The sequence below is a fragment of the Loxodonta africana genome, chromosome 1, assembly GCF_030014295.1.
Source record: "Loxodonta africana isolate mLoxAfr1 chromosome 1, mLoxAfr1.hap2, whole genome shotgun sequence".
NCBI lineage: Eukaryota > Metazoa > Chordata > Mammalia > Proboscidea > Elephantidae > Loxodonta > Loxodonta africana.
Window position 1 is genome coordinate 144,091,658 of NC_087342.1, and position 25,075 is coordinate 144,116,732.

Genomic DNA, 25,075 nt, shown 5'->3' on the forward strand with positions numbered 1-25,075 from the left:
AGCAAGCAAGATTGTGTCATGTGCATAACGCAGGTTGTTCATGACTCTTCCTCCAATCCTGATGCACCATTCTTCTTCATATAGTCCAGCTTCTCAGATCATTTGCTCAGCATACAGACTGAATAAGTATGGTGAAAGGATACAACCCTAATGTATACCTTTCTTGACTTTAAACCACACAGTATCCCCTTGTTCTGTTCAAATGACTGCCTATTGATCCATGTACAGGATCCACATGAGGACAATTAAGTGTTCTGAATTCCCATTCTTCACAATGTTATCCATAATTTGTTATGATCTACACAGTCAAATGCCTTGCACGGTCAATAGAACACAGGTAAACATTTTTGGTATTCTCTGCTTTTGGCCAAGATCCATCTGACATCAGCAATGATATTCTTTGTTCCACGTCTTCTGAATCCACCTTGAATTTCTGGCAGTTCTGTTAATGTACTGCTACAACCACTTTTGAATGATCTTCAGCAAGATTTTACTTGCATGTGATGTTAGTGATACTGTTCTACAATTTCTACATTCCTTCGGATCATCTTTCTTTGGAATGGGCACATATATGGATCTCTTCCAGTCAGTTTGCCAGGTAGATGTCTTCCAAAATTCTTGGCATAGGCCAATGAGCACTTCCAGCGTTGCATCTGTTTGTTCAAATATCTCAATTTTATGGTAGTGAATTATATCTCAATTTTTTAAAAAGAGAAGTAGGGAAGGAGAACCAAAGTCTCAGATGGCTTGCTCCAAGTACACAAATCTTTGGAAATCTGTTTGTTAAACACCATCTTCTCCTTTTTAAAACAATCTAAATTTCCCTAGGGAGACTTAGATTCTGGTTTCTCATAATGTATCTACTTTTTAAGAGTGATTTCTCTGTTGAATTATTCTTGTTTCCTTACATATATGTCTTCATTAGATTGTAACCTCCTTGAAAATAGACGGTAAGCATTTCACTATTTTTATCCCCAATACAGGGACTGTCACACAGCTGGGGCTCAAAAAATATTAGTTAAATGAAGTCACACATAGAACACTCAGCACCACTCCACTGACTAAAGGCAATTCGTAACTAAAACACTGTGTTTTGCCTAACAAAGTATATAAACACACTCTCTTCATAAATTTTGTTTCAATTCTTAGTCTATCTCCTTTCACTTCAGATATGTTAGCAAGATGGGAAAAATTGGCAAGAAAGAACTTACGTAGTATTTGTCAAAACTATACTTCTTATTGTCCATTCATTCATCTCAATCACAGAAACAGCTGGAAACAGAACTCCTAAATCTAACCGATCTCAACCATTTACGTGTCATTCTTATGGAGTCCATTTTCACATTGGTAATGAAAACTATCTTTTCTATATCCTTATTTTAAGTTTACAGCCCTATTCTTTAAATGAAGCCTCTAGGACAGCTCATTGCAAGTAGATTAGAAATTAGGATTCACACTGCTTTTACCATCATTCCATTAAACCTGAAATGCCTAAAACGTGCTCTTATTAATACCTTTTATCACCACAGCTTCATCAGTATAGAGGTAGTCCAAGATAACCTGCAGTACGTCAGAATGTATTGGCATTTCTAGAGATGCACAACTGGAAGCCTAAACAAAATAAAATAAAAAATTTTTTAACAATAGAATACTATTACATTTAGATTATTGGTACTAAAAACTCTGAACAGGAAATCACATCGAATGCAGAAGAATAAAGAATTTACAAAGCTAAAATGAGGTATTTCAAATTTTAAAACACCTTACAACATGAAAAAAGAAAACTCAGAAAAAAAAAAGCAAGCACACTGGTATTCCAAACACATTTATAAATAATAATGGGGAAGTCTTGATTTAAATAGCTTTTTAGCAATAATTTTAATTTCCAAATGTTGCTATTTTCTAGTAGGCTTAAGCATAAATAAAGTTCAGTACAACAGAAAAAGTCAGCTAAAATATGAATCTAAAGACTAAGACACATATAAGCCCTGCATCACAGAGGTAGAATTTCAAGTGTGTTTAGGACACAATGGTCATTTTGAAACTTAGTTTGAAAATGTTTAAATATTAATTTTTAAAAAGGAAAAACATATTTTCCAAGAGCATTAACTTTGCCTTCAAAGTGATTAATAACAAAATGCTTAAGGCTCAGGAAATGGCTAGGGAAATATAATTGAATACAGTGGTCTGAATAAACTGGAATGTTACAGAGAATCTATATAATATGCAAAATGTTTCTAGATATTTCACAACGAAATTTTGAAAATAACTAAAATGCTTTTTAAATCACTCAACAACCAACAAGAAAAAAAAGGGGTGGGGGAAGAATCCTTCAGAAAAAAAAAAAAAAAAATACTAGATCATAATTTACAATCAACCTCTTTTGTTGTTAATCTGGCACACTCCAAAGATTTCACATAGGCTACAACCTTTTCTATATGGGCAGTTATTACCTCAGTAATAATTAATCACTGTCCTAATGAACAAGAAAAACAGCCAACAAAAGTCTGATGTATTTAAACAGTCTTAACTGTACATCTAGTCCTAACTTATCAGATCAAGTTTAAATACGAACACTCATTACTTTAACATCAACTTAAATGTCTTGAGTGTTATTAACTTGAGAATAATTCAGGGTATATGCTAGTGGTTTATAATGAAATTATAATTATTATTGTATTATAATAAACATTTGCACTGGCACAAGCAAACTAAAAATTTTAAATCATCTAAAAAAATTGAAATTTCCAAGAAACTTAAGATAACTCTAATTAATCTATAATCTCTAAATGAAATAGTGAAGAGAGTTGTTGTTAGGTGCTGTTGAGTCGACTTCCAGTCATAGCGGCCCTATGTACAGCAGAACGAAACGCTGCCTGATTCTGTGCCATCCTCACAATCCTTGCTATGTCTGAGCCCCTTGTTGCAGCCACTGTGTCAATCCATCTCCTTGAGGGTCTTCCTCTTTTTTGCTGACCCTCTACTTTATCAAGCATGATATCCTTCTCCAGGGAATGGTCTCTCCTGATAACATGCCCAAAGTATGTGAGATGAAGTCACCATCCTCGCTTCCAAGGAGCATTCTGGTTGTACTTCTTCTAAGGCAGATTTGTTTGTTCTTCTGGCAGTCCCTGGTATATGCAATATTGTTTGCCAATTACCATAATTCTAATGCATCAATTCTTCTTTGGTCTTCCTTATTCATTGTTTAGCTTTTGCACGCATATGAGGTGACTGAAAATACCATGGCTTGGGTCAGATCACCTTAGTCCTCAAAGTGACATCTTTGCTTTTTAATACTTTAATACTTTAAAAAGGTACTTTGCAGTAGATTTGCCCGATGCAATACATTGTCTGATTTCTTGACTGCTGCTTCCATGGGTGATGATTGTGGATCCAAGTAAAATGAAATCCTTGACATTAACATTAATACATCCAGTGTTTATTTTATTACGTCTTTTAAGAGGCCAATTCCAATACCACTTCTAAACTTGTATATCATAGTACTGACAAATCTCACTATCGAGTTCCAATTTACAACTTCTTTAGCATACAATTTTCCCAAAATATAGTTATCAGCCTATGTGCTTTCTACATAAATCTTACCTCAATCCATGAACTACTCAGCATACTATGAAAATATTCTGGGGAAAAAAAAAAAAAGCTCAATTCAATAAAAACAGTGAAACAATTTTAAAACATAAATTAACAACAAAGAGTATACCTACCTAGTCTGGCACAAAGAACACATTTATGACATGGAAATTCCTTCCCATCCACTGATTTCATCGTCACATCACATAGAAATGAACTGTAAGAAAAATGTTTAATTGAATTTCTTTACATATTAAGCAAGTAAGAATTGGGCTTAGCTTTTGATTTTCCCTTAGTTGAAAGCTACAGAGAATAAACAACTTGCAGGTACGCATGCAAATAAAAAACTTCACCTCCTTTCATTTCAGGGAAGACAATAATGGCCTTAACAATAAAGACAGTATTTGAAAAGAGAACTGGATACACATAAATGTCCAAATAAATCTTTCTTCTCGTTTTCCTATTTTGCTCCAGGCCAGGTATTAATAATATAATAGTAAGTGACACCATATTCAAGGCTCTTTAATTTCACTTATTTGTACAACCAATCCTGTGTCAGGCACAATTTAGATACCTCCAATTTCTTTCTTTCTCAAAAACTTTTCACCTACTAAGAAAGTATAAATACCTTAAAAAAAAAAAAAATTTAATAGCAAACATGTTCAGAATAGTATATTTACTATTGAAAAATTTTATACTAAAGGAATAATCATACTATTGAAAAATTTTATACTAAAGGAATAATCATAATGATGATTACACATAATTAATTTGGTTTCTGGGTTAACATCATTTCCTAATTAGAATAAGACAAAATTCAAGCAAGAAAAAATAAAGATTTCTCTCTTCATTAGAAACTAATCAGTAAGGGTGAATTCCTTCCATGTCTGATGGAGCAAATAATCTTTTATCCATTTACCTGAATAACTCCCCAACATTTCCAAAAATGAAGATGACCAGAAAAAGCAAAAGGGTATCTACCTACATATTCTGCTTGATATGTAGGTTTTATGTAGGTAAGAAGCGTTCTATTTTCACACTTAGATGCCACAATCTAGAGATGATAAGTTTTATCTTTATTTTTTAACTTACCATTTTTTCTGATTTAGCTTTGGTTTATTACCAGTTTTCTTGATAATAACATTAATCTTTTCATTTTCAAATCTCACTCCATCTAACCTACAATAGACAAAAATTAACAATTCCAACAATTGGTAGACATATACATTATTCCTCTCACCAAAACAAACAAAAAATAAAACAGCTTACATCTGAACATAATTATATAAATACCTTATACCAGGGGAAAAAAAAAAAAACACCTATGCCCTTGAGTCGATTCTGAGTCATGGGTATTACATGTGTGTCAGAGTAGAGCTGCACTAACAGGGTTTTCAACTGCAGTCATTTTATAAAATTAGATCACTCAGCCTTCTTTCATCGCCGCTGGGTGGATCTGAACCACCAACCATTCATTTAGTAGCCAAGCCCAAACCATTTGCACTACCCAGGGACCTCGATCATTTATATCCCCTAGAAAAGTATCTCAACAAACCCCCACTCCGTGATAAAGAAATATCACACCCTCTCCTTTAATTTTACTTAGAATCCAAAATACGTTAAATATCTTTATGACAAAAAACAAATCAAAGTCACAATACAAACTCCTTCACCTTTTTTAAATCGAAAACATATATTCATATACATGCCTCTCCTGCTGCCACCCCACAAGCAACATAGATACCTTAAAAAAATAGAGAACTCCAAATCACATCTTAGTTATAATGTGATAGATATTGTGTTAGGCACTTTACATACTATATGACAAAACTACACCAACAATGTAAGGCCAATATTAACCCTCCCATTTTATAAATTGGGAAACTGAGGCTCAAAGAAACTAAGAAATTTGCCCCAGTTTAGTAACAGTAGTCAGAAACCCTGATGGCGTAGTGGTTAAGAGCCATGGCTGCTATCCAAAAGGTCAGCAGTTCGAATTCACCAGGCACTCCCTGGAAACCTTATGGGGCAGTTCTACTGTCCTATAGGGTCACTAAGAGTTGGAATCGACTCGGTGGCAATGGGTAGGAGGTAGGTAGGTAGTGATAATATTAATAGTAACAGTAAAGTAGTGGGTCAGCGAAAAAGAGGAAGACCCTTATTTAGATGAACTGACACAGAGGCTTCAAAAATGGGCTCAAGTATAACAACAATCATGAGGATGGCACAGGACCAGGCAGTGTTTCACTCTGTTGCACACCGGGGCGCTATGAGTCAAAACCGACTCAAGGGCACCTAACAACCACAGTAACAGTAGAACTGAGAGGCAAACAACCTTTTTCTAATTCCAAAGGCAGTACTCTTTCTGCCACAACACTACCCCAGATCCCTGTTCCACACCCATAACAGAGTTCAGACCCACGAACAGCCTTCCCATCTTTTAATGCTTCAATCAAGTGAGTCCCATAGATAGCTCCAACAGAAAATGGAGGAAAAATATATCCTTGTTCCTTCTCAAAAAAAGGAGGAAAAAGAAAAAAAGATGAAAAAAGAATTTTTAAAAGGAGTACATAATAAGGCACAAGAAAAGACACTAAGGAGGGGCCATACCTACTACTCAAATTATGAAAGCCAAATTTTTTTGCAACATTTTGCAACATTCTTACAGGATCATCTTCCCCGACACTTTTTCCTTTTTTGGAAGATTTAAGTTTTCTTTTCTGCCTTTCACTAATTGTTTGAGCTTGATTACTTTTATAAACTTCCAGTGTTGACTTCTGATTATTATCTTCATGGCAATTCATTTCATTCAAATGAGAATTCGGAGTGCTCTGATATTCTTCTGGTTTTTTGTGTAAGTGTATTCTTGGTTCGAAGCCATGAGTTAAAAAGTCACAAGTGTCTGTGTATATAAATTGTAAAAGGTATTCGAACAAGTCAGGATGAACCTTCTCTACCACAAAGAGATGGCATCCTGCAGAATCTTCATCTTTCCGGTAAACATCTGCAAAGTCTAAAGTAGTACCATCTGAAATAAACAATTTCTGAAAAAAGTCAGAACGCACTGCCAAAATATATTTATGTGCAGGGAAGATTCTATTGCCAACTTGAAATGTCACATCATGGATGTTGTCCATTTCATCTGTTTCCCTTAACAGTTTGCCAAACTCTTCAAAAAGCGATGATGAGGACACAACTGGAATTTCATAAAGGCTAGAAACAAAACAAAAATTATTTTTCCTTTCAAGAAAATGAAAGAAAACAAAATCATTCCCAGACAATTCTCCTTTGCAAATTTGCAAATGCAATTTCTTTTTTATTTATTAAACTTTGAAAACTTGAAATATGGCATTTCTTAAAATATAGTACAAAGTCTAGATATTATATCACAATTTAATTTTTTCTATTCTCATTTATAATTATGCTTTTTTCTCTTAAATTAAAATGACAATAATTTTTTCTTTGAGTCATGTTTTCTATTTCTACAAGAACAATGTAACTTAGAACAACATAAATTCAAATAACTATTCCACAGAAATTTTTCAAGTGATTAAAAGTATAACTAGAAACATTTTTTAAAAAGTACAGTTCTCATCCATTTCCTCTTTTTTATCTATTTTACAAGTGAAAAAATAAACAAATATACAGAGAACTTAGCAAATACTTCAGGTCCTGAATCCTGGAGTATGTTAGGTCCTGAATCCTGGAGTATGTTAGAAACTCAAGGAAGTAAAGATAAATACACACATAGATGTAGCATCAGTCTTAACCCTGGTCCTTTCATTATTGTGAAATGAAAAAATAATACCTTCCCAATCTACATTTTACCTTTCTAGGTAGGAAGATCAACCCTCCAGGTATGCCCGGGACTGAGGGGCTTCCTGGGACAGTCCTGGCAAATCAGGATGAATGATCACCCTACTTCTAGAACTTTTCTCCTCAACACTACTACTACTATTTTAATCTGTTCTCTCTCTACTAATATGACTTAGGATATCTGCACTGGAATTCAAACCGCCTTACAGATGGCTCCATAACACCTCTTTTTATTGTCAATTGTCATCGTGTTTAAGGGTCAGAAATTTTTGCAAACTACATAGGAAATATTTATAACACATTTCTCAGAATCTGAGAACCCAGAGTACGTCATTAAGTATTAAAGACATAAATACATATATATACACATACATATAAAAACTAAAAGGAAAACTCATCATTCCCAGTATAATAATTTCCACCTTTGTGTAATCCTGGCAGCATGATTACATGTCTAACATCTCTATAGGACTTGGCAGTGGCTCTTCAATTAAATTTGAGCCAGGAGCTACTAAAAACAGAAGAAAATTTGGTGACTGTGCCTTCTAAATTGAAAATAAAATGTAACATATACAAGGATACCTTGTTTTAGGATCTGACTGCAGGATTGCAAAGTTGCATCCACTTGGATCTGTGCTGACACTAACAGCTCTATGTGCAAAAGTAAGTTTCTCAAGTCGAATTCTTTCATACACACTATTTACTTCAGAGACACAAGACACATCTGATGAGGAATTATGAAGGTTTGATAAAATCTCTGCTAAAAAGGAAAAAAGGAACATCCATTAAGCAAGGCTTTATTGAAACCATTAAAATGATTTCGGAGTAAATGAAATAGAAAAACGTTTGTGACAATACTTTAGTTTGTATTAAGTCCTTTTGAAGAACTGCATACATCCTTTCATTTTACACCCTTTACACTGGTTGTATTTATTATACAAGAGATTTTGGGTGGGCCAATTTTCAATTATCCATGAATTATCCTTTCAACAAACACATCCTCCATACTGCCACCAAAGTTTCCTTTCTAAAAAGCAAATCTAATGTCATGCCAGCTTTTAAAATTCCACAAATTATATTAAATATATACAAACTTAGCATCTTCATGATCTACTTGCTTATCTATTTGCTCCCTCCCTTCCTTTTTCTCCTTCTTCCATTCATTCATCAAATATCTGAGTGACCACACTTAACTACTGTGATATCATGATCATCAGGGCATCCCTAGTAATAAGGTCGTGAACAAGACAAACATGTCCCTACCCTCATGGAATGCACAATCTAGCAGGCAGACAGGCATTAAACAAATCATTACAAGTCAGATCAAGGTTATGAAAGAAAAGTATAGAGTGCTTCCACACAGACATGAAATTTGCATGTAAATAAATCATTCTGGCTTCAGTACGAAGAAAGTTCTAAAGTGGATAAGAGCAGAGAAAAGGCATTTAGGGAGCTCCTTCAAGAGCTGTAGCAATGAAACTTGGGAAAAATGGGTAGATTTCAGAAATACTTGAGACTAAAATGACAAATTTTGGTGATGACTGACTAAATACAGGGAGTGAGGGAATATGGGATGTCAAAGATAACCAATTACTTACATAGAATACACTTAAAAGCAGATGATCATGAGTTCAGTTTTAGAGTTTTAGAGCACTAAGTATGACTAACACAAAATTCTAAGGACTTCCAACATTTACAGGTCCAACCTGCACTGTTTACTCTCTCTTACAGGGCTTTACTAATCTTCCCCCAGATACTCAGTTATTCTAATCTCTATACTTTCAGGAGACTTTATCCCTATATTAGCATTTGTCTCAGTGAGCTATAAATATTTACATACATGTCCTACTGCCCCTATAAGCTTATGAGTTTCTGAGAACAGGAGCCACATCTTACATATTTTTGTACCATTAAAATCTAGTCCTACTTAAGAGACAGAAAGGGCCACATAAACCAGAGACTACATCAGCCTGAGCCCAGAATAACTAGATGGTGCCCGGCTACAACCGGTGACTGCCCTGACAGGGAACACAACAGAGAACCCCCGAGGGAGCAGGAGAGCAGTGGGATGCAGACCCCAAATTCTTATAAAAAGACCAGACTTAATAGTCTGACTGAGACTAGGCACCCTGGTGGTCATGGTCCCCAGACCTCTGTTAGTCCAAGGCAGGAGCCATTCCCAAAGCCAACTCTTCAGACAGGGATTGGACTGGACAACGGGATAGAAAACAATACTGGTAAAGAACAAGCATCTTGGATCAAGTAGACACATGAGACTATGTTGGCATCTCCTGTCTGGAGGGGAGATGAGACGGCAGAGGGGGGTCAGAAGCTGGCTGAATGGACACGAAAAGAGAGAGTAGAGGGAAGGACTGTGCTGTCTCATTAGGGGGAGAGCAATTAGGAGCATATAGCAAGTTGTATATAAATTTTTATATGAGAGACTGACTTGATTTGTAAACTTTCACTTAAAGCACACACAAAAAAAATCTATATCTGGCACACAGTAAGTATACCTTAAATGTTCGTGAACTTGAAAAATCTATAAAGAAATAAACAGGCAATTGAAATCAATCATTCAAAAATCATTCCTTTCTAGCTTTATGATTTTGAAGAACATATTTATAATCTTCTCAGAGTAATTATAAACATTTTCTATATATATTTTTAGCATACAATTGCTGATTTATCCATTCAACAGATACACAATGAGGGAGTACTAGGTTTTAGGAAATATGTCAAATGCTGAGGATATAGGGGAACAATCACAGCCCTTGTCTGTAGGAGACAGGCATGAAACAAATTAATCACAAAGATAAATAATTCAAGCAAAAATGATGAAAATACAAAGAGAACATGAAAAGTCAAACAGCATAACTCAGAGTAGATTGAATGATCATTGAAGACATCCTGATAAAATGTAAATGAATCTGAGATATGAAAAGTTAGGGAAGGTCTTGGGATTAATTATACCTCAATATGTGTGAAAAACTTTAGAGAGCCAATGTGTCTGAAGAGTGGTTAGTGACAGGGAGGGAACTCAAGATGAATTCAGAGACACAGACAAGGGCCAGAGCAGGGGGCCTTCTAGGTCATGTTTAAGAAAGGAGGAAGCCATCAAACAGCCTTTAAACATGGACGCCTTAGGATCAGATCCTAAAACCTCATTCTGGTAATTGGCTGAAAATGAATCAATCAAAAAGGACAAGAGTGGAAATAAGAAAATCTATTTTTTGCATGGAAACCCTGTTAGTGTAGTTAGTGGTTAAGATCTACAACTGTTAACCAAAAGGTCAACAGTTCAAATCCACCAGGCACTCTTTGGAAACTCTGTGGGGGTATTTCTACTCTGAACTTCAGGGTTGCTATCAGTCGCAATCGACTCGACAGTAATGGGTCTGGTTTTTGGTTGGGTTTATTTTTTGCATGCTGTTTGAACTGAGATGGCAACAATGGGGATGGAAAGAAGTAAATGAATTCTAGTTATTCAGGAAGAAAAACCAATAGATTGCTAAATATGGATGAAAGAAAAAAGTTGCTAGCCTATGTTAAAAAGAATCCACAAGTTTAAATTTATAATCACATAATTATAAGAGTGAGCTATGTTATAAATAACTTCTATTTTCAATGATAGCATTGTAATTAAAGCTATCCTTTTATTCACCAAGGAATGAAATAAAACTTGCCTCCAATTACTCAGCAATTATTTAATAAAACTACTTGCACTTTTTAAAATTCTCAATCACCATAAAAACTCTGTTCTTCCTCTCCTTCTTCTCTAAGTCATAAGATACATCTCTTAAATCTTTAATTTTGCATATAAAAGTATGTAAAAAACAAAGAAAGAATAATCAGACACTCAATTCTCAACGTGGGGAGAAAGAGGACAAGGAGCTAGAAATCACCTAAGAGCTTTTGTTTTTTTAAACTACACATTTCCCTGTCCCTAGAGCCACAGCTAGGAATTAGCCACTGTTACTGATGGGACTGGACCACATCTTTATGATGTACTGAGACAGATAAAGGTTGAAAATCTGAGACGTAAGTGAACTGAATTTCCTATGTGCATGGCCTGCATGTACTCAAACCAAAATCAAAAGAAGAGTAATAAAGATAAAATCTAATAATACTTATCAATTAAATCTAACTCTTGTCAATTTTAAAGCTCAGTTGAAAGGCACTTTTATGTGCCGTCCACATCCAGTAACTGACCTTTCTTTTCAGAACTCTTTCTTTTTTCTTCCAACCATTTCCCTCTAAATCCTTCCCCGTCTTGCGTGACAAACAGAATTTCATTTCTATTTAAAGCAATATCAGAAATGAAGACCTGGCGTGGATAGGCCCATCGACACTGCTTCAGAGAACTGCTAACTGATCTCCAGCAAAACACCTAAAATGAAATCAAATTACATTGGAATATAAAGCAATACAGCATTTGAACAAAAAAAATACTAAAATCAAGAGATAGTATCTTCAAAATAAAAGCTCTAATTAGTATGTTTCGATGTTCAGTCTTCCACAGAAAAGGATGGGTATTATAAAAGTCAAGGTGGTTTTAAAGAACCATGTGTTTCAGAAAAGTACATTAACCAAACACGAAGCATTAAAAATTATTTCAAAGATAGTCCTCTTAAGAAGTAATTTTTAGTATCACTTGTCCAAGGCAAACAGATCTGCTCCAATGCTCAAGAAAAACAAAAACCTTGAAGTTAAAACTTACATCTCAAACTCTGTTGTAGTGCCATCTGCTTTCAGGAAGAATGAAACTCACCCCGTGAAAATCCAAACTTTACTCCCAAGAAAAAATACGTATGTATAAGTCAACTACATAACTAAATACCTCAGAGGCAGAAAAACTGTCATGGAGTTCAGTGGTTTCCAAACTGTTCTTCAAACCTCAGTATTCTGGGAAATGGCTTAGGTGCTATTGCTAAGGGATAGAGAGAAGGGTGAGGGGCAGGGTGCTGGGCTTCCCATCCAGCTTCATCCAGAGCAGCAACTCTTTTACCTGTTTCATATATTGGTATCCCAATTAAGATTTCATCTGAAATATTGATGCTGCTGATTTTTAAAAGTTCATTCCCTCATAATCAAGTTAAAAAAAACTAAAGAACAGAATGGCATCTGATAAGGTCACTCAAAGTTACATACACTGAAGACAATTATTGATTAACTGATTCCTCAAGAGTTTGGTTTTCACAGTAAGACTCTAATTTTGTGGGAAATAGCCACAGTATAAGCTACACCCATATTAATTCATATTAATATAAAGCTATATGCACAGTCAAAATCTGTGCATTTGTTGTATATAAAACTATATCTAGGGAAATTTTTCCAACTATGAATTGAATTCATAATGTTGTCTACTTAGCCTTTGCTTTTACAAAGCATAGTTGGATGACATATCTCTATTCTATGCAATTCAGTATCATTGATCAGTACTCAGTGTACATGTTAAATAACTCATCAGAATCTCGTATTTCCATTTTAAGCATAATAAACGAAACTTTAAACTACAGTTTAACAAAGAAATACTGTACAACATTAATTAAAGGTCATCATAAAAAAAAAAAAGGTCATTATACTTTCTTTCAAATACCAGTTCCATATTAATTAGTACTGGATGTCAAAAATTATTGGATGTGAAAATATATCACAAAGCCAATGTGTTTTTTTATATTTGACTCTTTTATGTAATCCCATGCCTGTTTTCTTTTATTACAAGACAATAGAGTACAAATTAGAACTCTAATTATTAAATGTAGTTCCTAATTGCATTAAAATTATCAGCTGCAGTGAACTTATGCCTATAATGTATCCATAAGTGGAGCTTTACCACTAATTCTTCCATTTTTAAAATGACAAAATTTACAAGGCATTATGAGTCTCAGAAAATATTCCTATTGTATATTTTTACTTTATAGGTAAAAAACAGGAAGTCATCTGTGTTCTTCCAGTCATAGGGCATAACTTCTTCACTGTTACTAAAGTACAACACATATCTTTAAATTAACAATCTTATTAGAGAAATTTACTGATATGTTTACACAGGGAACTAAAATTAGAGCTCTATTTAAAAAGGAGCCCTGGTGGCACAGTGGTTAAGAGCTCGGTTGCTAACTAAAAGGTGAGCAGTTTGAATCCACCAGCTGCTCCTCAGAAACACTATGAAGCAGTTCTACTCTGTTCTATGGGGTCACCAGGAGTTGGAATCGACTCCATGGCAACGATTTTTAGGTTTTTTTCTTAATTTACTTAAAAGACATAAAAATTCGTTATATACCAGTGGTCTAGGAAAAAAAAAACCCTTTTATATATAACATCAAGAGTTAAAAACTGTACATTTGTTAAGTGTATAAAACTAAATCTGCAGAAATTTCTCCAACTATAAATTGAATTTGTAATGTTGCCTACTTAGCCTTTCCTTTTACAAAGCATAGTTGCATGACATCACTCTTATCTATGCAATTCAGTATCAATGCTCTGTACCAGTGTACTTGTTAAATAACTCATCAAAATCTCTTATTTCCATTTTAAGCGTAATAAATGAAATTTTAAACTACAGTTTAAGAAAAATAAATACAATATTAATTAAATGCCATCTTTTTAAAAAAAGAAAACAAGCCTGTTGTCATCAAGTCGACTCCAAATCATAGCGACCCTATAGGACAGAGTAGAACTGCCCCAAAGGGTTTCCAAGGAGCGTCTGGTGGATTTGAATGGCCAACCTTTTTGTCAGCTGCTATAGTTCTTAACTGCTACGCCACCAGGATTCCAGTTCCATACTAATTAGTACTGGACGTCAAAAATACATAGGGAAACAAAGTTAATGGGAATTTTCACTAACATGACAATACATTTTTACGTTAGCAGGTCCCCTACAGCTATCAACTGAGACTGAGATTACTACACTTTCACATAACATATTTTTACATAAACATACTCACTCTTCCAGCTCCATCCACTGCAAGAATGCAAATCTTTTGACCCCCATTTTCTTCCAAATGTTCAGGATCAACCTTGTATTCCATACGTCCTCCAGAAACAAGAACCTTTTTCAAGTTTAGTTGTCTGAATGGGGGGAAAAAAGCTCAATTAATATGCTTCCAAAATACACATGTTCAATTTTAAACAAATGACTATTCAAACAATAATCTAAGCTGATTACTGTGAAAGACAAAGTGAGAAGAATTGGTTTTTGGTATCCGCAGTCTCTTCTTCTGTATCTTTTCTCTTACATACTGCTGTTTCTTCCAGTGCAAGTCCTTCCCTCCCAAATGCCTCAACTCACACAGATACACAAAAAATAAAAATAAAAGCCCTGCTTGTTAATGCACACATTCACTCTAGGGTTTAAGTAACTGGCATGGCTAAAAGCTAAGTATATTTGCATTTTAGCAGAAAACAAAAATTTTAAACTTCAAAATGAAATAGAAATGCTTAATTTCAAATATGGCCAACCATAAATATATATGCTACTGTGAAAGTCATCACTACTGCTAATATGATAACTTACCCACTAGCCACGTTTCATTTTATCTACACATCTAAAAACAACACTCCAAAGAACAACTTTAATATTTTTTAAGTTTAAAAAAAAAAAGCTAAAAAATTCTTCATTAAGCTACTATGCTGGAACTTAATAAGTAACAAAAAGAAATTTCTTAATGAAAACTTGGATATAATACATTTACGTGATTTAATGTTATCAAGGGCAAATTTTGTGAATGTTAATAAAACAACGTGACATCCCACAAATCACTTCATGCTCAGGAAAAACCCATTTACTTAGCCGTAAGAAACCTGTATGTTCACATTTTCATGTTTCATATTTCTAAATCTGACCTACAATTGATGTCAAAAGTAACTCCAACTGCTATACAGAGAAGGTAAGTTGTGACAAATCAATGCTTTACATTTTCTGCTCATAAGCTAACTTCATGAACGGGATCTGTTCATGAAGTTATAATCTTACCTGCATTAACAAAAACACATTTTGTTAAATTTTAATTTAAATGTCTAATTGCTTTGAAGTTAGATGGCTACCTTCTAGAATTCTCCTACATGACTGCTTGTGCTAGTTAACCTATACTCTTTTTCAGCAATCAGCTGTATTTGTTCAAAGACCTATTTCTGTACTTGCACTTATTACTATAATTACATAATTTAAATAAATATTACATAAACCAATGAAATATTAGTTTGAAAAGAATGTTTTCTATAGGTAAGTTGAATACTTGGGAATGACATACTAACTATGAGTACCAAAAACTTGCTGTCAAATCAGGTATGGATGAAGCAACTATAAAAGAGGAAATACCTACTTAAAATACAAAATTCTATACCTATATTAGACACTTGCTCCTTAAATCACTCTAAATGAGATCACAGGTGATACATTATGAGTATAGTTTCTGAACAAAAGACAGAGAACTCCAACTGGCAGAGCCATCCATAATTAAAATCTTAGGTTTATGATTCCTTGCCTTAACAGACTTTGATTAGCTAACCAACTGCTAGTCTACCACTAAACATAATTCTAAAATCTTGGTTTTATGGCTTACAAAGAACCTTCACATATATTCACTGGATCTTTGCCAAAGACTAAAATCATCAAATGCAAAAAAATCCTGACTTTCCCCACATTTAATTTTCTCCGTTTGATAATTTACAATAAAGCATAGCATAAAGTTGATATTCAGATAGTTGCTGGAAGAAATGAGAACTAATACTAAAGTTATGTTTCTTTCACAGAAATGTACATACTTAGAAGCCATCTTCTTGCACTGATAGTCTGCAAGTAAGTAAATATCTCCCCTTGTGGTAACACAGACTGTGGCTCCATCACTTGCAGCAACTAAGGACAGACCGATATCCCTATGATGAAGGGCAGAAACTTGACGAGGAGCAGTTACACACTTTTCTCCATTGGGATCTAGTAAATAACCTAAAAAATTACACAAATAGATATTACAAAACATATGTATTAGGAGTCAAATTTATTTTTCAGATATTATCAGCAAAGATTTCTTACCCAGCTGTCCACCATTCAGTCCCATAGTGTAAACAGCTTCTCTAGTCCAAAGCACTGTATGAAACCTGCCTGCTGCTACTCCGATGATTGTTTTCCCTTTCAGATATTTTGCCTGCATCTATTCAAAAAGATAAATAAGACTGCAGTTTATTATACGATCCACGATCTAGTACAATTTTGCAGAGACTGAGTAGATGAGGGTAGCAAACATATGGCATACTTGCTGCCAGTGCCCCCCTCCAGTGCTAATGGCAGTTGTCACTAACAGATCTCCACACTCACACCAAGAACTGAGTCCTTGTCAGGGCACAAGACATTTCAGTGCAGCTATTTCCATTCAGCAGCTGTAACATGTGGAACATTTACATGCTATAAAAAGCAAATCATTACACTTTTGGCTATTTTTTTCTAACCAGCAATATGCAAAACAGGCATACTCATTAGAAAATCCAGTACTTTTAAATTCTGACCTGCCCAGGGCTTCTCAACAGTGGCACTATTGAACATTTGAGCACAGATGATTCTTTGTTGTAGGTGGCTGTCCTACGCATCACAGGATGTTTCGCCACATCCCTGGCCTCAACCCAAAATGTCAGGTACCTCCCACCCATTTGTGACAACCAAAAATGTCTCCAGGCATTGCCAAATGGCCCTTGGGAGGGCCAAACTGCCTCCATTGGAAAACCACTGGACACATCCATATCTACCCTTTCTTAAGGAGGATCCCAAAAATGTTTAAGATTCAAAGCCCCAAGGTAGTCACACAATGAAAGTAAAACTGAGAATAAAGCCTATTTGCCATTCTTGAAGAGGTCTACAAAAGTTAAATGCTCACAAACTCCTTAGACGGTTAGAGAAAATGGATCTACTAAGACGAACCACAGACTGGAGACAAACCCAAATTATTTTAGGATAATTTCTTTGATTCATTAAACCCATCGCCACCGAGCTGACTCTGACTCATAGCAACTCTACACGACAGAGTAGCTGTCCCATGAGGTTTTCAAGGCTGTAATCTTTACAGAAGCGACTGTCACATCTTTTACTCATGGAGTGGCTGGTGGGTTTGAACCACCAACCTTTTGATTAGCGCCCAATTGCTTAAACACTGTACCTACCACCAGGGCTCCTTACCGATCCGTTAGTCATCCAGAATAGCAACATTAATTTAAATACTTACTAATAAAAAATGTATACCTGATGACAATTTCAAATTCAAAGGATTGAACAAGTAAAGAAATTTAACATCTGAAATGTAACTTGTTAGGAGCAGTAACATTAATTTAGAACACCAGTTCTGGTTCTCTGTACTAGGTCCCTGAAGTTGGGGAAAGGGCGCCATCTGGTGGTCGTTATGCAAATAAAAGACAGAATGTATAACAGAGTAGTGGATTTTGTACCCATGTGCCCGCACATCAATTTGCCAGGTATGACTTCTGTGCAGAGGCAGAAACCACAAAACCAAAAATGCTTAGGTTTCTGGATACCTCATTTGCATGAGATCGCTCTGTATTCAAAATTTTGTATTATTTTTCTTAAGGAGGACCCAAAAATTGTTAAGATTCAAACCTAGTCCACCTCTGCTTATGAATACTTAAAAGTGGAATCCAGGGTACTTTAGTATCTAACTTGTCAAGTACTCTCTCTCCTATTCTTATAGTACTAATCTGCACTAAAGTTCTCCTTTTGTGAAAAACAAAAATACACATATACCACTGAAGATGAATTTAAATAGCATTAAGTAAAATATATGCAGCTTTGTCAATAACTTAATATCATTCTGTCCATATAAGTTTTACAACAAATAATCACCTTATTATTTAAAAAAGAGAAGTTTACCTGTCTGGGTACATTACAACTTGGAGGTGGGGGAATAAGTCCTAACTGATGAAAAACATTCAGACCAAATGTATAAACACACCCATCTTCAGTTAATACAACAGTATGATCCTTAGCAGCTGCCACTTGAGAACAACTGTGACCACTCAGTCCTTCCACAAGCCTGGGGACCTATAAAGTAAAATGAACTTTAGCATAGTATATTAACCATTTACATAGGAATACAAATAGAATCTGATGATTCTACATCCAAAATGACATTAAATGATACATATGGCTATATCCATTATAGGTAAACTCTGTATTTCAGCAAGGGACAGATGGCGAGTAAAAAAATATGGACACTGGTTTATGACCAAAATATATAACCCCAATAAGACATTTCAATAAAATAATTCAACAACTGATTTCGAGCCCTTACCATATACGAAGCACAAATTTGTTATAAATAAAAGTGACTCTTTAGCTGAAGTATTCATTGGTGTATTGGCGGGGGGCGGGTGGGGAACAGGAGTCTATATAGCCCCTCACTGAGTAACTAAAAATAATATCCTTTGAGCCACCTGTCGTGGGTTCAGATCTTAGTTCTTCCACTTATTAGCTATTTGATCTCAATCAAATTTCTTACCTGTCTGCATCTGTGAAACAAAACAACAGTAGTATTTTAGACTATAGAAGACTTCACAGGGTTGGTGTACGGATTAAAAACCAAACCCAAACCTACTGCTATCAAGTGGATTCCAACTCATAGCAACTGCATAGGGTTTCCAACACTGTAGATCTCTACGGAAGCAGACTGCCACATCTTTGTCCTGTGGAGCTGCTGGTGGTTTCAAACCACCCACCTTTTGGTTAGCGGTTGTTCATTTTAATCACTGCACCACCGAGGCTCCTTAAGGGGTAAAAGAGTTGGTAATTTACAACAGTCCCTGGCAAAGAGTGTTGCTATTGCTACTACTGTCATCATGTATAAAATGAAGATGATAATGCCTACACCTCACAGGGCTATTGTGAGGCTTAAGTCAAGGTAACGATAATGTACGAAAAGCATGAACAATGCCTGGAAATAATACACCCGCAATAAATGGAAGCTGTTATCATTGTACCTCTTGCTCCTTTTTAAAGTACCCTTTAATAGATGAGAAATATACCAGTAGTCCCCTCAAAACAAAAAACTTATCTTTAAAAATATAATGAGTCAATTTTCTAGTATGTAATAATCACTTTTTTTTCTTTTTTAATGATCACTAAGCTTCTTCCAATTAGCACTATGTTTCAGTAACATAAGAACCAATTTTGTGATTGAACAATGAACACATTGGCTCAATTACTAGACCACAGATACTTTAATGAGAAGTTAAAGCAAATAAAAATCTGTACTGCTTCAGGAAAAGTTCTACAATTAATCTGCCCTCTTTAATTCAACTCTCAAAATATTTTGAAGTTTATTTATATACTCTCCTGACTTAATATTTGTGTAACCATAGTATAATTTTTCTTTGATGCTTTAGAATTTTGCATGTTATCTAAATCCTTAATATGAACATGATATATCATGAAAGTAATAGATTTAAAGAAAAAAAAAAAAGCCTGGTATCAATTCATGTATTTTCTCCTTATATTTGGTGGAAAAAATTTTCACCAAAGCTTCCAGTTCACCAAAGTTTTACTGAAGCTATCTAAATTGTATAACGACATTTCAGTTACCAAGCATGTCTGTTCATCTCCATGTCCTAAACGTCCTCCAGGACCATGACCACAGGTATAAACCTGTCCTTTCTGAGACAGAAACACTGAGTGAAATTTACAAAGCACCACCTAAGGAAAAACAAAAAAATATTAAACTTCTCTGAATGAAATGTTCTTCATTTTACAAAAGGAAAATAGCAGAATATTGCTTATTGTTTAAACTGAATGGTGGATACGTGGGGATTCATAATGGTATTCTCGCTACTTGATACAGGATTGAAGTTTTCTGTACTAAAAAATTAAAACATATGTGCTTTAATTTAAAAGTATGCTTATAAACAGTGACACATGGGAAAAGAACAAAGGAGGAATTTGGCATGTATTATTACCCACAGAAGGAACTAAACAAAGGAAAATGGAAATCTTAAGTCTTCAACTATATAAAGTAGTAGCCAGCTGCTTTCCAGTTTCATGGAATCCCAAATAGCAAGAATTCAGCAAAGTGCAATATGAAGCACAAAGATAATAACAATAACCAAACAGTGTTATCAAAGAAGAACAGAAATGCCTTCAGATCATTATTTGGAAAAATGTCATTATACACAAGGGTAAGAGGAAAGGTGTACATACAGTCTATGTCTTTTGGAGATCTCTTTTTTGGTCTAATATAGTACACCTTTAATATGACTTTAAATAATTTCATACTTATTTTCAAGTTTTTCTCTCTTCCCTCCTTTCTCCTTATCTGCCTCCTTCCTAAAACCCTCTCCACCTTACCCACACAGACACGTATTCACATACTCTTGCAAGAAGATCAAAAACACCAAACCCATCGCCATCAAGTCAATTCCGACTCATAGTGACCCCGTGTATTACAGAGTAGAACTGCTTCATAAGGTTTTTTTGATTGTAATCTTTACAGAACTTTGCCAGGCCTTTCTTCTTCAGAGCCACCGGGTGGGTTTGAACTACCAACCTTTTGGTTAGCAAGTGAGCTCGTTAACCATTTGCACCACCCAGGGACTAATATATGTACAGTAACTTCCAACTGCTTGCACTAACATTTCACACTTCTAGGGTATTTTACACAGACTAAATATCATTAAGGCTAAGAAATCTAAAAATTTGGCAAAGTGCTATTGATTTAATTTCTTCAAAAAAAATGTTCGCTTATTTCAACAAAGTTAACAGAATCCAAATGAAAAGCTGAAGTATCAAATACAAAAGTTCTTTTAATCTCTAAGAGTATTCAGTTGTACTTCAAAATACCTGCTTGATATAAACTCCACTCCTGGAGAACAGATCCACCAACTCTGGATGATGTTTGCTATTCTGGCTTCCATGACCCAGGGTGAAGTTTGTATTATCTCCCCAGGTATAGACATCTGTAGGATCTAAAGTGAAAATCAGTTTAATATTTTAAAACAAACATCAATTTATTTCAATTATAGATGCGCTTTACTAATCAGTTTAGCTAAAACCATGAGTCTTTACAGGAACTAATTTAACTACCATATTTAGAAAGATGATGCCAAGACTCTCTTAAATTAAATCATGAACCCATTAATATATAATCCTAAAAACAGGAGTCAGGAAATCAAAATCATAGTAAAGACCTCTGTCAATATAAGCAATCTAGCATTCGTCCTTGTTTCTTTAGCAGCCAAATGAGTAAAACATCACTCACCATATCTCTTTAATTTCAAAGAAAATTATAATATATGTGGTTATTTTAAATGTAAGAGGTTGTTAATCCATATATATGAAGGTTGCAAATGAAACAAATGTAACATTACTTATTATTTCTACAGAAACATTAATTCTCAGTATTTTTCTCTTGATAGATGTAAAATTACACTAGTGACTACTATAATACCCCATTAAATGGGGATAAAGCCTAAGTATGGCTAAGTTTATGATATGAATTTTCATTTTTATTTTTATTTTGGAACGCTAATAAAGCTCTCGAATGGAATTGTAACTGTTGCCTGCAAATGTGGTGTCCAAGGTAGAAAAAAAAATGAAGAATGTGTTCTGACCTAGCTGGCTCACTAGTTAGATATAAACTACCCATTTTAATCTCTTCTCCCTTTCCTTCAGTTCCCACCTCCAAAGCTCAATGGGGAAACAAACTGGAGGGATAAGTGAAATCCGAATGTGTGGGTAGATGAATCATTTCCATTTCTTTTTCCCTCTACCTCAAATGCTGATGTTACTTTCTGGATGCACATTAATTACTTTACAACACTTACAATTCTAACTGCCTTCCTACTTTAAGTTGTATTTTTACTCTTACAGACATAACTATGGATTGAAAAATGCAAAATAAGTGTTCTGAACATCACACCAAAAATATCAACTGACAAACCAAAGTAAAAGTTCTTCACAGATATCCCCAAATAAATCTTCAAATATTTTTAAAAGAATAGTTTCATTAAAATTTTCTAAGGTATACCTTAATGGAATATATTTGTGGAATTTTCTTACCAGTATTCTTGAATACTACATGTCTTGGTCTATCCTTCATTACAAGATCCAAAGCTGACAAACCTTCTTTATCTTGGATATACAGACTAACACCATGCTTTAAAAAAAAAAAAAAAGGCTATTTCATCAGTTTACCTATAATCAGTGATTTCTTATTCTTATATATCAAAAATATCAGATGCTTGAGTCCATAAATACAAAGAAAAAAAGAAAAATAAACACTTAATAATAATCATCTCTCAAGATTATGCACATTTTTTCTCACACAAATAAGAAAAATCAAATACCCAGGCTGTAGAGATTTCAAGGCAATGGCAGAACAGAACTTATATTAGGGTTTACTCTTTAAAAATATGATATCATCTATGCCCCTTTTGCTTTGAATTCCATTATATCAATTATTAAGACAATTATATTCTTTTATTTCCATTTGGATGATATATATATTTTACCTTTCTACTTTAAATCTTTTTTATAACATTGTTTAATTGTAATCTCTTAAAAATCACATACAATTAGATCGTTATCTAAAAACCTGAGAACTTGTCTGTGTGAGTGTGTATGTATGTGTGTGTTTCTAAGCAGCAATAAAAAGTAACCTGTAGTCTTTTATCTCAATTCAGACTCAAACATGAATTGGAACATTTTCTGTCCCACTTACAGCAGTTAGCACTCCATCTCTATTACCATATTTTGCTTCTTTTTTTAAATCTAATAGGGGAGTGGGTAGACAAAAAGGAATGTTCAATTCATATTACTGTTACATCATTAAACCTAAAAATCTATTGCTGTCGAGTTGATTCCGACTCATAGAGACCCTACAGGACAGAGTAGAACTGCCCCATAGTTTCCAAGGAGCACCTGGTGGATGTGAACTGCCACCCTTTGGTTAGCAGCCATAGCACTTAACCACTACACCACCAGGGTTTCTGTTACGTCATTACAGTATTTAAAATATAAAATATAATCCTTTCCAAAAATAACTTTTACTCTTTTATGTTTGCTATCAAACATTATAAAACTTTCAACAATTATTCCATGAGTTACTTTCTTAAGTGTGCTATGCTAATTTTTTATTGCAACATGTAAAAAAAAAACAAACTGGCTAATGAAAATACCTAGGGTTGGGGGGGCATGGTTGGCAAATAAACAAAAAGCACATATTATTTGTGTAAAAACAAGGTACTTAGATTTTTCTCCATTTAAACTAGTGTGAGTCATCACTACCTGTCCACACACAATTCACCTAGGTAATCAGAGGCCGAGGTGAACCAGGAAGTTCTTAAACGCTAATGGGAGATATGCTGAAATACTCTGTTTTGGGTTATATAAGAAAGAACATCCTTTTAATCTCAAAACAATGGATTTCTAATTAACTAAGGCCAATTTCAACTGCACTGTGTTCCAGATGGATTGAAAAATGAGAAACTGGTTTCCCAAAGCTGTCAATTAGCAAAACACATCCAAGTTAGTGAGCTAACAGTTAAACGAAAATCAAAAGTGATCATTTAAGATCTTACTAAAATTATACATTGCCCGCTTCTTTCAAAAAAGAATAAACTCATGTGGGAGGACCTAAAGCTGATCTTTATAAGAGCAAGAAAGGTAGATTCCAGGACAGAATGTTCCAAGCTATTAATTTGACAAAAGAAATCCTAGAAGCTTAGATCCCTAGGGACTTTATTTTGCCAGTTTAATTATTTTGGTCTAAATTTTATATAAACCAACTGGATCCAGGTAAAACCAAAAAAAAAACCAAACCCGTTGCTGTTGAGTCAATTCCGACTCATAGCGACCCTACAGGACAGAGCAGAACAGCCCCACAGGGTTTGGATCCAGGTTAAGACTACATGTATTTGAATCATCCTAAGCAGCGGCAACTGCATAAAGGACTTGGGACAATTTTTGCCTTCAGAGCTCCCTAGATATGGTGGGCTCTGATGCTTTTTAATCTGTTTACCTTAATCTCTAAAGATAGTAGACCAAGGTACAGTCTATCCCATTTATTTAAAGACCAACTCTTCAAACATCCCCAAAATAGTAGGTAAATTCATTATCTTACTAAATACCACCTAAAAACACATGAGGCTTATAAGCCTGAGCATCTCATACCAATGGTATACAATAAAAAACAGACTTTAGACAACTATTCTACTACAACCACTACCCATCTGTTAGTGTGTCATACTGTGGTGGCTTGCTATGATGCTGGAAGGTATGTCAGCAATAATTCAAATACAACCAGGGTTACCCATGGTGAACAGGTTTCAGCAGAGCTACCGGCCTAAGAGACTAGCTAGAAAGGCCTAATGATCTGCTTCTGAAAATCAGGCAATGAAAATCTTAGGGATCACAACAGAGCACTGTTCAACTCGCTTGCTTGGAACATGTCATCAGGAGGGATCAATCGCTAGACGAGGATGTAATGTTTGGTGAACCAGAGGGCCACTGAGGGCAAGAGTGAGAAAGATTGGCACAAGAATCACCACAACGTACTCGAATACGTCAGTGATTGTGAGGATGACACAGGACTGGGCAATATTTCATTCTGTTGTGCCTTGATGGCAGTTATCTATTTATTGCACTACAAACTACTGGTAATCCTACTGGAAATGT

General features: G+C 34.8%; 1 protein-coding gene across 4 annotated transcripts in view; it reads right to left on the reverse strand.

Annotated features, from left to right (window-relative positions):
• Positions 1 to 25,075, reverse strand: part of IBTK (inhibitor of Bruton tyrosine kinase) — a 97,121-nt gene that overhangs the window by 58,134 nt on the left and 13,912 nt on the right. For 3 of the 4 annotated variants that reach the window (XR_002784846.2, XM_010586535.3, XM_010586533.3), the window contains exons 3-16: positions 22,460 to 22,556; positions 21,242 to 21,366; positions 19,991 to 20,101; positions 18,284 to 18,454; positions 16,445 to 16,562; positions 16,177 to 16,357; positions 14,358 to 14,481; positions 11,623 to 11,800; positions 7,993 to 8,170; positions 6,205 to 6,807; positions 4,687 to 4,773; positions 3,729 to 3,811; positions 3,607 to 3,644; positions 1,515 to 1,611 (exon numbers count right to left, since the gene is read on the reverse strand). Coding sequence is in view for 3 of the 4 variants with exons in the window: in XM_010586535.3 (XP_010584837.1) it covers positions 1,515 to 1,611; positions 3,607 to 3,644; positions 3,729 to 3,811; positions 4,687 to 4,773; positions 6,205 to 6,807; positions 7,993 to 8,170; positions 11,623 to 11,800; positions 14,358 to 14,481; positions 16,177 to 16,357; positions 16,445 to 16,562; positions 18,284 to 18,454; positions 19,991 to 20,101; positions 21,242 to 21,366; positions 22,460 to 22,556 (2,191 nt within the window). In the remaining variant the exon portion in view is untranslated. The remainder of the gene's footprint in view (positions 1 to 1,514; positions 1,612 to 3,606; positions 3,645 to 3,728; positions 3,812 to 4,686; positions 4,774 to 6,204; positions 6,808 to 7,992; positions 8,171 to 11,622; positions 11,801 to 14,357; positions 14,482 to 16,176; positions 16,358 to 16,444; positions 16,563 to 18,283; positions 18,455 to 19,990; positions 20,102 to 21,241; positions 21,367 to 22,459; positions 22,557 to 25,075) is intronic. The other variant, XM_023544183.2, reaches the window with a different exon arrangement.